The following is a 12,499-nucleotide window of genomic DNA, read 5'->3' as shown; positions in this document are numbered from 1 at the left end:
CCCCGGAGCCCCCAGCAGCATTTCAGTTTCTAATGCATGGTTGTTTGTGATGCTGTGTGTGCGGTGCATCTGTGTGGAGGGAGCGCCGGCCCCGGGGCGCAGATGGGGTGCAGGGGACGGTGATGGGTGTGAGGGGGACCTTCGGGGCAACCCGAGCTCTCATCACTGCTCGGCCTGGGAGGCTGCCGGGAGTGGGGGAACAGAGGTACTGTTGGGCACTGTGCTGGGCCAGGAGCCTGTCGGTGACACCCAGAGATGAGACCAGCGTGGGGTGTTACAGGCTCCTCAGGAACACAGAGTCCAGGCAGCCTCCCCCCAGCTTTTCCCATCACCTCCGGCCAAAGCTCTCATGTCTGTCAGCCGCATCTGTGCTTGCAAACCACTTCCATTAGGCTGCTTCTCCTACGGGGTGCTTCCCAGGCCCTCCATCCCTGCTGCCCTGCTGCAGGTGCCCGGTGCTGCTGCTGGGTGTGCTGCTGCTGCCAGTGGGTGCTGCGTGGTGAGTGGCTCTGTTCCAGCCCTGCCCAATGGAGCAGCATGGGGTCCATTGCTGAAGCCTGGGGATGGGGACAGCTGCATGGGCTCAGTGCTGTGGCCCAGCACCAGGCTGGCAGAGCAAAAGGTCACAGGGACTTTAAGGGCAGCGAGTTTCACTGGCTGCCTGCCCTGCTCCACATCTTCCTTGTTCTTTACTCAGCTCCGGCACACAGTGACCCTGGGTTTTACCACCCCCAGGCCTGGCTCTGGTTGTCAGTGTTTGGGAATAGCTCGGACACCCACAGCCCTGGTGGTGCCCCCTGGGAGCCAGGATGTGCCCAGCACTGCCCCTCCACACAGCGCCCTCGGGCTGGGGGTTGGAGGCAGGAGGGCTTGCTCCTACCACAGTCCCAGGGAGCAGCCCTTGTTGCATCCACCCCCACAAACTAGGAGCAGCAGCCTTCCTCCTCCTCTTCCTCTTCCTCTGTGCCACCAACTCCTGAGTAGGGCAATGCCTGACTGCTCCTTCCAACTCCGCCACATCCTAGCATCTGCCTGCCACCTTCTCCTGGGACAGTGCCACGCTGCCTGCCCTTCCCCAGGCCACCCAGTGAGACATCCACACACTGTGGGTTGCAGCCATGTGCTGCCTGCTGCAGGTGACCTGAGACTGCTGCGGCAGAGAGGCCTGCATTGCCACCGGGCTGTCATCCCTGTGCTCCTGCCTCAAGATGGTTGCAGGGCTCTGCCCTTGTGTTCCTCAGGGGACTGCAGTGCTGTGGCTTGCTCACAAAGTGCCAAAGCACTGTGGAGGAGCCTGAGCAGGGCAGGTGCGTGGTGCCAAGCTTGCAGTCATGCACTGGGGTGGAAGTTGGATGTGAGCCCAGGCACTGATAGCAGAAAAGGGTCACTGTGGCAGCACACACAGCTGCAGGCAGAATGCTGTTTCCCCACTCCAACCAGGGCCAGATGAGTGCATCCAGCCTCCACATTCCCCAAGGGCTGAGGGGCTTGAGCTACAAGGCGGGGTGGGGGCAGGCCTTGCTGGAGCTGAGCCCTGCTCACACCCAGCTCCATCCAGTGCTGGCACCAGCCTTGCACAGCATGCTTTCAGAAGGAGAGTGCAGACTAGAATGCAGTGCTCCCTGCCACCATCACCAAAAGTCCCACCATGCGGCCCCTGCTTGCGTTCGGCTGCTGATGGGGAGTGTGTCCAGCTGTGGCTGTCAGACATCCAAGACTGGAGCCCCCTTCTTTCACATTCCTGTGGTGACCGGTGTGAGCTCCAGTGCTGCAGGCTGTGTGGGCACGAGGGTCTGGGGCACTGGGATTGCTGCCAGCAGGGACAGGCTGGGTGTGAAGCTCCCCTCCAACGTGGCGGTTGGGCATGGGCACAGCCCTTGCTTTGTGGGCATGTCTGGCTATGGGGCACAGAGCTGGGGCTGACATGCCCCACTGTGCAAGTGCCTGCTCCTGCAGTTTGCACACAGTGCCCTGTTGAGTGAGGGAGAGCACCAGGCCCCCATGGGAAGCAATAACACTACTGCTGGTAGCACCGCTCCTAGGCAGGCAGGCAAGAAAGTTCATCTCAGGCTCTCCCCGTAGCAATGCCCACTGCTAGCACAAGGGGATACTTTTCTTCCAACAAGTGGTTCCTGTGGCACAAGCTCACATGACATCAGGGCTTCAGCCCGCCCCAGTAAAGGCAGGAGGCCCAGAAGAGTGCTGAACAGCTGATGCTTGTTCCTTGTGAGCGCCGCCACTGCCGGCAGCAGAGCCGTGATTCTGCCACTGGCGCTTCACTGGGTCTGCACAGGCAGCAGTGGCCGCAGGCTCTGGCACGAGGGAGGCAGAGGAGCACGCTGCCATCGCTGCCCCGCAGGCTGTCTCGCACTGCCCTCACTGTGAGGGGAGGGTGTTTTGGTGCAATAATTACCCCTGCACTACGGGAAGCCCCGTTCAGTTCCTTTTTACCTGCCTGTCATTGCATGTACAGACCAAATCACCAACAGCGTGGTTGTGCTTTGGAGAAACATTTCACTTTTTCTTTCTAACCTCCAACCTCAGCCCACTTGTCCTTTGGGTTCCACCACCTCTGTTCCAAGTGCCACCTGCCCCCCAGCGCCGGGAGCATGTTGATGCAGTATTTTACGAGCAGTGTGGGGCACACACAGCTTGCACTTGAACTGAGGATTGTTTTGGGTTTTTTTTCAGTTTTTTTTTTTTATTATTATTATTTTTTTTTAGTAAGTAATGTACTTGAAGGCTTTCCAAGCCCCCTGTGGAGTTGTACTGTTGCTGTACTGTGAGCTAAGTGTCCTTGTTTTCTATGTGGATCTTGACCCTGGCTTGCTCTGTCTCACTGGGCTGGATGACACTGTATTGTTGCCTCTTATCTCCTTCACCCTTTCCCCCCTTTCCCACTCTGCTGGCCTGCCTTTCTTCTCCCAAAAGCTTTGGGTGCAAAACAGCTTCCCATTTTGTGGAATTTTTATGTAGAATAAACATTTGTAACTGTAGAGCTCTGGCTGGCACTTCTGTTAAAGGGGAAGGGTGGAAGTGACAGGGAGCAAGGACTGGGGTGGGGAGACTCCAACACCCTCAGAGCAGTAACACAGACAGGGGGGCTGACGTGAAGAACACGCGAGAGGAGTCACCGCAGGAGAGCTCAAATAACAGCTGTGCCCACCTGCCCAGAAGATGTGCACCCATGGAACACACACCTCTAATACTGCCTGGCTACTTCCTGGCACACAGAGGGGAAGCTGGCAAGGAACCAGCTACTCTGTTTCCCAGCTCAGTGCTCCCCTGCACTGACATGACACAGGAGACCAGCAACTCTTTCAACCTGTTGACTGTTTAGAGAAAAGTCTGCATATAATGCTCTGGGCTTGCCTGAAGCTCCAAGTGGCCAGAACGCTGTGCTGCTTTCTCTTCACAAAGAAAACAGCTGGAAGCTTTGAAGTTAGCAGTTTGGCTGCACCTGAGCCAGTGTACAGTTGTTGAGACAGGTCACCGTGGCTCCTGCAAGTCCCAGGCCTAGGAAGCCCATTGGGGCCATCCACAAGAGGCTCACTAACGAGGCCAGCACACAATCCTCCATGTCAGTAATGTCCACAGCAAATCAGAACTGAGGGCGGCGCTTCCGACCGGTGTATTTTGTGTCTGCCCGCACTTCCCTGGGGAGAAAAGCAAAGAGCAGCTCAGTGTGATCCACAGGCCACTCTGGGACAGGAAGGGAAGGTAGATCATGGCAGAAGTCTAAGCGGGTGACAGCAAGCCAGGCCAGCAGTCAGCCTCAGCTGAAGCGGGACCCAGCTGAACTTACTTGCCCTGTCGTCGTCTGCGTTCTTTCTTCTCAAGAATCCAGTCCCGGCTTTTCTTCACAGACTTGCCCTTGGCATTTCTGAATCGTATCCTACAAAGAGAGCAAACAGAAGCTAGGGAGGAACTGGAGTGGGGGCACACCTCTGTGCTCTGGAGGATTCCCACTCAGAAACAGCAAGGTGTGGCCACACCGTCCAAGCCCAGGCACTGCTGCAGGAGGGAGGCTGCCACCAGCCCTGGCTCTGAGCAAAGAGACACCTACCCTTCGCAGTTGCAGCAGGCCAGCACTGCCCTCTGCTGTATCTGATACACGCACCTTGTCTGCCCTACTCTGAATGCAGCAAAGGCCCCAATTTCCCAACCGGCTGTCAGCTGTGCTACAGACTTAATGATGAGATCCCCTCTGGACTAAGTGAGCAGAGCACCGCAGTGTAAGAGGCAGGAAAACATGACAGCCACCAGCTCCTGGCAGCCACGACGACTTTCCTCTGGTTTTTATTCTCTGTCTCTTCCCACTGGCTGCAAGAGGGACTCCTCCTTGCAGCGCTACCACGGGAGGAGACCCGGCCAGAAGGAAAAACCACCCAAGCAGCTGCTATGCAATCACAGCAAAAAAATTCACTGGGGAAAGAATGGAATATAAGACTTCAGACATAGCCTTCCCACCAAAAAACAACCTCCTGAAAACAACCCCCTCCCACCATCAACGGCCTATGCTCCAGCACTGAGTGCCAGACAGAAGTGCACCTCCAAGTAATTGCTCAGCTGCAGTTTCACAGTAAGCATCAAGGACAGCTCCCTGACAGCACTGCAAAGCTCTCTAGTCGAAGCAGCTTGTCCTGCCCATCCCTTCAGCACGACAGAGCAGTGCCCATCTGGGCTGCAGAGAGCCACCCTAGTGCCCCCATCCCCTCCCTCCAGCCGTTTTATGCATGGCAGCACCGCAGTCCTCAGCCAGCAAAACTGAGTTCTCACACCCTCTGACACCTGGGGACAACTCCACTAAGCAAACAATACCTCTCATTGGTGAATTTTGCCTGACGTATCTCTTCTCCATCAGCACACTCAGTACCAAGGCCCTGAAAAACAGAGACTTTTCATCTGGAGAAGACAGAGCCGATGGTCACTGCCATCCAATTATGGGGAGCAGTGCTTCGCCAGGAGAAGGACTGTGGCAGAAGCAAGCTGATTTCCCAGAAATTGTGGCAAAGAAACACGTAAGCTGTATCTGCATACATGGGGCTGCCCCCGGCCCACAGCTCTTCCACATCAGCCGGCAGCCATTTCTGCTGCTTGGCTGAGTTCCTTACCTTTGGTAACGTGCCAGATGTCCCAACAAAGAGACAGAGGAAGAACCTGAAAGAACAAGAGGAGCGTGAAGCGAGGAGGCAACGCGCGATTCCCAGTTCTGAAGCAAGACTGTCAGCTTTTATAATACAGTCAGATCCAAGCTGTCATCTCTGCCCAGGACTGTATCCTGGGAGAAAGGAGCACAGCTTACAATAACAGCTGCTGAAGCTATGCTTCACCCCACACATGCCCATACACAAAGACACAGGACTCACTTCTTAGCTTTGGTGCTGTTGGGGTAATCTACGACCATGCCACCAGTGAAGCCAGCTCTCATGGCTTGGGCCGTGATGAGCTCCAGCTGAAAAAGGAGCACAAACAAAAGACATTTATTTAGCACTCACCGCCCTGTGTGGCCAGACACAGCTGACTGTGTGTGCCAAAGACAAGTCAACCCTGCTCCTGTTAAACCCTGTCCCAAGCCCTCAGCTCTGCGTTAGGATCCAGACAAAAGTCTGCAGCATTTCCTTAGTTCTCCCTGCTCCTCTGCCTACCCTGGGTTAACTGGAAGAGCAGATTCTCAGAGGGGGATACAGGGAAGGATTTTCCAGCCTTAGGAAATTAACTACAGCACTGATGACTACAACAGCCCAGTCTTCAAACCCATCACACAAAGGAACACGCTGCACAGCAGCTGTAGATCACATCCTGCCAATTCCTTGGATTTTAAGGCTCAGCCCAAGACCAACTGTGAACAGGGGAAAAGACATAGGGCATTCTCCTAACTGTTGGTTGGTTTTTTTTCTTTTTTTTTTCCCCTCTAGTTCTTGCAGAGCTTTACAGGTGGGAGGAAGGACACAAAGACCCAATGCAGGAAAACATAATGCATCCTGAGCCTTAAACATGCATGTCACTTCTCTGCTGTACCTGTTCTGAGTTCTCAGGGTACAGCTGCAGTACGGCTCGGGATCCTCGGGCCTGTGGGAAACAAGGTAAGTCACAAGCGTGGCTTAGAGCAGGCTTTCCCTCTTACTGCCCAGTCCACAACCCTCAGGAAGCCTCCTGGAGAACCTTCCCAGGAGAGCAGCTCAGATGGTAGAGCCGGAGTCACCAGAGCACAGCAAGGCACAGGGCTAGCAGCAGGAACTGCAGAAACACAGGCACTGTGCAGACAGGGAAGCAGTCAAGGAATGGATGCTGCAGCTAATCCTACATTTCAGTTACTCAAAGTCTTGCTACAAGGCACAGGTGGGGATATCAAAATAGGCAGAGGGCTGACTGAGAGAACATGACACTTACCAAGGCAGTATAAAGAGTTGAAAAGAACCGATAAAGGCGTTTTGGAGGACTGTGTGACTTCTTGTCAGCGTTACAAAGCCACTGCACTGCAGAGATACTGCAAAAGAAATCAAGACCCGCAGGACACTGAACCATCAATTCCTCAGCAGCGCCTCCCACCTCCCTTTGAGCATTCTTTTAGTACTGAGCGTGTGCTTGGCTTCAGAGAAAATTATTCATTTTTCTCCATATAGCCTTACCTTACTTTGTGGTAAAGCCACTATAGAGACTCACTATGTCATGCTACGAGCAACCTGGTGCAGCAGTTACTCAAGCAACAGAAATACCAGACCTCTCCTTTAGGAGAGTGTTCAGGTGCTTGGTTGTGGCCCTAACAAAGTCCATAAGTAGCCACACAGGTTTGGTGACAGAGACACCAAAGAGACAGCACAAAGAGCACCAGAGACAGGTGCTCGCTGTACCAGTACCTTTAAGAAGCATTCTCTAACAAAAGTGTTAATTTCCTCCACGCCTTCGCCCCCAAACCAACCATCAAACCTCTTCTCAGCTGTGAGGCCAGTCCCTCAATCCGAAATGCTTTGGTGCACATCTCAACTCACCTGAAAGTACATCACCTGTAATTTATTTAGTCCAAATATCCTGCTGATTCACTGCCACAAAAAGAGTCAGACAGCCCACAGCGCTGCACGTGCCAGCAGAGCGAGGAGAGTCACAGTGCTCTCTCACACAAGACGAGCACACTGTGCACACTGCAGAGGGCTCATTCAGGTGCTCAGACTCACCTGATGCAGCCATCAAACGTGCCAGGCCTGAAGGGAATGCCATCGCCCATATCCGCGAGGAGCAGATCTCCTTCGACCTCCCTCTCCACAGCCACATCTGTGCAGGGAGCGCAGCGCTTAGCGCACGCCCGCGGCACTCCCTGCAAAGGGGTGCGGAGGGACGCTCACCCAGCATGGCGCGGCTGATGTCCACCCCGATCCAGCAGTGCCCCTCCTCGGAGATGTGCTCCCCGCTCAGTCCGGAGCCGCAGCTGCAGACGGGTAGGGGACAACGGCGACTCACGGTGCCCTCCCGGGACGGCCCCGCCCCGCCCCCCCGCCGCGCACCGCGCGCCGCTCACCCCACGTCCAGGAGGAGGCACGGCCGTCCCTCGGGCAGCGCCAGCAGCTCCACGGCCCGCGCCGCCATCTGCGCCTGGATCTCGGCCACGCGGGAGCTGCGGTGCGAAAGGCGGCGGGTGGGCGGAGGCACTGCGGCACACGCGGACCCCCCGCCCAAGCCCCCGGTCCCACCGCCCGCCGTACTTCTGAGTGTACTTCCGTGCCTCCGTCTCATCGTAGAACTGCAACAGCAGAATGGAAAGGGGGGGAGTGGGATGTGAGCCCGGGCCCGGCCCGGTTTGCCCGCACGGCCCGCCCCGCCCGCACCAGTTCGGGAGGCCCGCGGTGCTCCGGCCGCCGCCCGCCGCTCGCCATGCTGCGTGATGATGTCACCGCACGGCGCCACGCGTCTCTGCGTCGCGCCAGAGTGACGTCACGATCAGTCGCGCCCGAGTGACGTCGCGCCTCGGGCAAGATGGCGGCGCGCGGGCGCTGAGCGATGGGTCCGTTGCCGCTGGGCCTGCGGCGCCTCCTGCTCCCGGGACCGGGACTGGGGCTGGGCGCGGCCCCGCGCTGCGGTGGGAGCTCAGAGAGCGGCAAGGCGCCGCGCCGCACGCTGTATGAGGTGCTGGACGTCCCGCCCACCGCCACGCCGGCGCAGATCAAGGCGGCGTACTACCGGCAGTCCTTCCGCTTCCACCCGGACCGCAACGCGGGCAGCGCGGCTGCCGCCGAGCGCTTCGCCGCCGTCAGCGAGGCCTACCGCGTGCTGGGCAGCGCCGCGCTGCGCCGCAAGTACGACCTCGGCGCCCTCAGCCGCGACGACGTGCGCGGCGCCCCCCGGCCCTCGAGCCGCGCTCCCGCCGCGCCGCCCCCCGCACGCGCCGCCGCCGCCCGCCGCGGCCCCGTGCCGCCGCCCTTCGACTTCGACGCCTTCTACCGCGCGCACTACGGCGAGCAGCTGGAGCGGGAGCGGGCGCTGCGGGCGCGGCGGGAGCGGCTGCGCCTCTGCCGGGAGGAGGCCGCGGCCCAGGGCCGCCTACGGTTCCTGACGGACCTCACGGTTGGGCTGGTCTTCGTGCTGGGCTTCGCGATGCTCTACGGCCTCAAGTAGCGGCGGGCCGGCGCGGTGCTGGCAGCCCTCTGGCTGTGTGGGACCCGTGCGGGGGCTCGGCGTTGCTTCTATAGCCGTACGGCCCCACACCGCCGCCGCATGCCTCGTTTGCCAGCAGACCCCACGCAAGGCGCCCGGCGGGGACATTGACCTTTGTGGCCCCTGACATCTCCTCCACTGGCACTGTGCTGTGACCCCGGTGGGAACCACATCTCTGTTCTGCTGAGCCACGGTAGAGATTAAATAATTGCCAGCGGTGTCTGTGTGCTGCATGCATTCCTGGAGATGCTGTTGCTGATGTCAAGTAATTTCTCTCTGTGGGTTCCATTAATCCCAAGTCGCTGCTTTTGTGCTGTCACACTTGGTACATTTATTGAGTGCTGGTCTCCAGCCTGCGCTGTGACCCTGTGTTTCTCTGCTTGGGGCCTGCCTCACTGTGCTGAGCGCAGAGCTCTCGGTTTTGGCAGCCTGAAGGAATGGAACGTGGGCCTCTGGTTGCCTGTGTCCCGGTCAGCGTGTGCCATCACCCGGAGGTGCTGCCCCAAACACCTGGCTGTGCATGGCAGCCCGCCTTGGCGAGGGCTTGCTAGGAGCTTTGCTGTCCGTACGGCCGTTGGGCTGGGAGCGGTACGCTTTTGTCAGTGGCAATATTTGTGTTTGACATGTCTGTGAGCACTTTTTGCACATAGGAGTATTTCCTAGTTAAGTACTGAAGTGATTCAGGAACTGAAGATTGTCTCTAAGAGTGCCTGTCTTTCCTTGGGTGAAGGTTTTACCTACATGGTACTGCTGGCAGAGAGCGAAGCTTGCTGGAACACTGTGTTGCAACACCCGGAGTGCCAAGGACGACGTCTGCAGTACTTTGCGCTGTGTTTGCTGGGCTGGACTGTGCCAAAGCCGTGCTGTCCCCTCACTGCTGTGATGCAGGGTTGTGATTTTTCCCATTACAAACAAAAGCAAACACCTCGTGTTTTTCAGCGATGGAGTTCTGTGATTAGAGTTGTGATACTGTTGATACTGTGCTGATACTGTGTGATACTGAGCTGAGCCCAAGGCAGCGGCAGGGCAGAGTGCAGTGTACTGGTAGGTGGTATGTGCTGCTACAGGAGAGTCTCCTGTCTCTTCTGGAAAGAATTGTACCACTCTTAACTGCAGAGGCTGCTGTGTGTTTGGGTAAATTCAGCACAGGAAAAGAGAGCTTTCCAGGATCCTCTGTTGTTGTGATTATAGTCCTAAAACGTTAGCATGTGGAGAGCAGGGGGAGCCTGGCATTCGAGGGCACTGGTTATAGAGTGGAAGCGTCTAAAGCTGTGGCTCTGTGCCAGCACAGCCATGCACTTCTGTGCAGTGAGCCTCATCCCTTACTGCCCCGAGAGGCGACTTCGCAGGAAGAGCTTGGCCAGCAGCATTCTCTCACAGGCTGGAAGAGCTCTGCGCAGCCATGGAAGCAGCGGGTGCTACAAGGAGCATCTCTTTAGTTCCTGGTGTTGTGATTTGCCAGTTTTTAAGGCTGTCCTGCCAAACGCACATTGTCTTTGGGTTGGTCTCTTTGTGTATGGTGCTCGGGCTTCCAGGCAGGGAGTGGGTTGGGTGTAGTGCAGCATGGAGCAGGAGGAGCTGAGCGCTGTGCTGCTGGCACTGCTCTGGTCCCTGGCACTGGACAGGGAAGCACTCCTTTGAGACGTCTGACTCTCCTGATCTGTGCTTGTGTCTGAAATCAAGGCACTAAAGCTGGGCTCATCAATGTGCCTTACCGTGGTGGTGAGGGCAGTTCATAATGCTGGTTCTTCCTGTTCCTCTTCAGGTCTCCGTGACACATCCTGAACGTTAAAATTATCCATCCATAAACTAATGATGAACTGACGTGTCTTTCTTTTGACAGGCTTGAGCAGTAAATATTCTTTGTACTTGCTGGAAAGTGGGAGGTGGGAGGGTGTTCACTCAGTGACCACAGTAGCCTGAAAATGATGCTTGTGAGGAGGTGCCTTTTTTACCCTGAGACCTGTTGGAGGGGCAGCTTGCAGTCACTGGGAGTGGGTGGGATGGCTTCTGTGGGCAGACTTCACTCCTGCTACTACAAACAGTGCTGCCTCTGGTGTGCTTGGGCTGAGCTGTGACGTATCTGCTGGGTTCACTGCTTTGGAAGAGGTGAGTAAATGCTCAGCTTTGCTGCTGGGTTTGGTTGGAGGAGGGGAAGCCTGGTATGCAGAGTATGGGGGGAATTTCTTCCCATTAGCTGCTATAGTGCTATTTTTGCACTTTGTATACAGTATGCATGCCCATTACAACCAGACACTGTAACACCCCAAAAGTAACATCCCTGTGTCTGGGATGTTACCAGCACCATACCTGCTAATAGGAAGAAAAGCATCACAGAATGGCCTGGGTTGAAAAGGCCCACAGCGCTCATCCAGTTCCAACCCCCTGCTGTGTGCAGGTCGCCAACCAGCAGCCCAGGCTGCCCAGAGTCCAGCCTGGCCTGAATGCCTGCAGGGGTGGGGCATCCACAGCCTCCTTGGGCAGTCTGTTCCAGTGAAGTAGCTCTATTCCAGCCAAAAGCTGGACATTGGTTTCTCCAGTTTGTCACCTCTGTTTCTTGGGCAGAATGGCCAGCTGCTGCAAGACAGAAGTCAGGAAATCAGGTGCCTAGAGGTTGGAGGTCGTCCGGATTCACAGACCAGCAGCCACTTTCCAGCACATGAGGTTTCTAGCCTCCCATTGCATTGTGTCCATGCTGTCATCATGTTCAATATTTATTCTCGTTCCCCAGTTGTTTTCCCTGATGGAGAGCTGCCAGGAGCACACGGCTTTCCTTTAGCCAGGTGAGCACACTCTTTGTGAGCTACCTGTGCCACGAGTGCCAGAGAACATCTGGCAGGATTGAGCTGTGATAGCTGCAGTGTCACAGCAGGGACCGTGTAAGTTGTAAAAGCCCACGGGGACCAGCAGCTCATGGAGAAAAAGGGGAAAGAGGACAAAAGCAAAGCTTAGCTGTTGCGATGCTGAATCAAATGAAAGCTCCCTGCAAAGAGAAACAGGTCTGCACAGAGCCTGTCAGCCCCTTGGAAGTCAGGCACAGTCCACAGGTTGGTGCTGCAGCAGCAGTGCTGTGATTGCTGCTTCCTGCTACTTGGGAGCTGCAGGCGCTGCCCCCACACCTGCAGCCATGGCTGCCCTGCAGCCTGAGGGGGCACAGGAGCTCATGAGCTGCCTGCAAAGGCCACGTGCTTGGTGCTGCGCTGGCTGCCCTCCCCCAGCCCAGTCATGGGCTGCTCTCCCTGGCTGTGAGTGGAGTGGTGTGTGGGCATAGGGGTTCCGTGCCTCAGGGCCTCTTCAGCCATCTGGAGAAGCCAGGAAGGACCTGGTGCGTGGCAGGCCTGTGGGCAGGACCAAGGGAGCTGCAGGCTGGGCAAGTAGGGGTCCTGAGCAGCAGCAAGGGGACTCTGGGACCCTGGGACAGCCCCAGACCTGCTTTGCCCTGGGGTCCGTGGGCAGAGCAGTGCCCCCAGCCCTGCTGCAGTGGGTCCTGGTGCAAAGTCCCAGGGCAGAGCTGCACGATTGGCAGCACCTGCTCCCCTCCCATTCAATCATGCCCTGCAGTGCACCTCTGTTAATAGAGTTCCCCATTAACAGCCCTGCTGCTAGCTCTGCACTGCCACACAGGGAGACCCAGGGGGAATACTGTACCACGTCACCACTGCTGTTGGCAGCCCCACCCCAGGGATTTTATCCCCTGCAGAGCAGCCTTGTGGCGTGCAAGGTGTCCAGGCACCTGCCTGCACTGGGGCACTCCTCTGCCTGCCCACGGCTACTGCTGGCCCACCAAGCCCAAATGCGCCAGGCTGGGGCAGCCAGCTCCACCCAGTGTGGTTGTGCAGTCCCACCGCTC

General features: G+C 57.1%; 2 protein-coding genes across 2 annotated transcripts; one reads left to right on the top strand and one right to left on the bottom strand.

Moving 5' to 3' along the window:
* Positions 1-3,601: 3,601 nt before the first annotated feature.
* BUD23 (BUD23 rRNA methyltransferase and ribosome maturation factor) lies at positions 3,602-7,871 on the bottom strand (the record flags this gene model as incomplete). The annotated part of the gene is made up of 12 exons (XM_079545151.1): positions 3,602-3,656; positions 3,806-3,895; positions 4,822-4,883; positions 5,115-5,160; positions 5,370-5,455; positions 6,022-6,072; positions 6,394-6,490; positions 7,176-7,272; positions 7,344-7,426; positions 7,517-7,612; positions 7,701-7,738; positions 7,824-7,871. The coding sequence occupies 12 exons, from the start codon at positions 7,869-7,871 to the stop codon at positions 3,602-3,604; spliced, it is 849 nt and encodes a 282-aa protein (XP_079401277.1).
* A 124-nt stretch (positions 7,872-7,995) lies between these two features.
* On the top strand, positions 7,996-8,767 carry DNAJC30 (DnaJ heat shock protein family (Hsp40) member C30; the record flags this gene model as incomplete). The annotated part of the gene is made up of 1 exon (XM_079544931.1): positions 7,996-8,767. The coding sequence occupies one exon, from the start codon at positions 7,996-7,998 to the stop codon at positions 8,608-8,610; it is 615 nt and encodes a 204-aa protein (XP_079401057.1). The 3' UTR covers positions 8,611-8,767.
* Between the last annotated feature and the right edge of the window lie 3,732 nt (positions 8,768-12,499).

The sequence above is a fragment of the Tetrao urogallus genome, assembly GCF_951394365.1.
Source record: "Tetrao urogallus genome assembly, chromosome: 20".
Taxonomy (NCBI): Eukaryota; Metazoa; Chordata; class Aves; order Galliformes; family Phasianidae; genus Tetrao; species Tetrao urogallus.
This window is presented reverse-complemented; position numbering and strand designations above follow the sequence as displayed.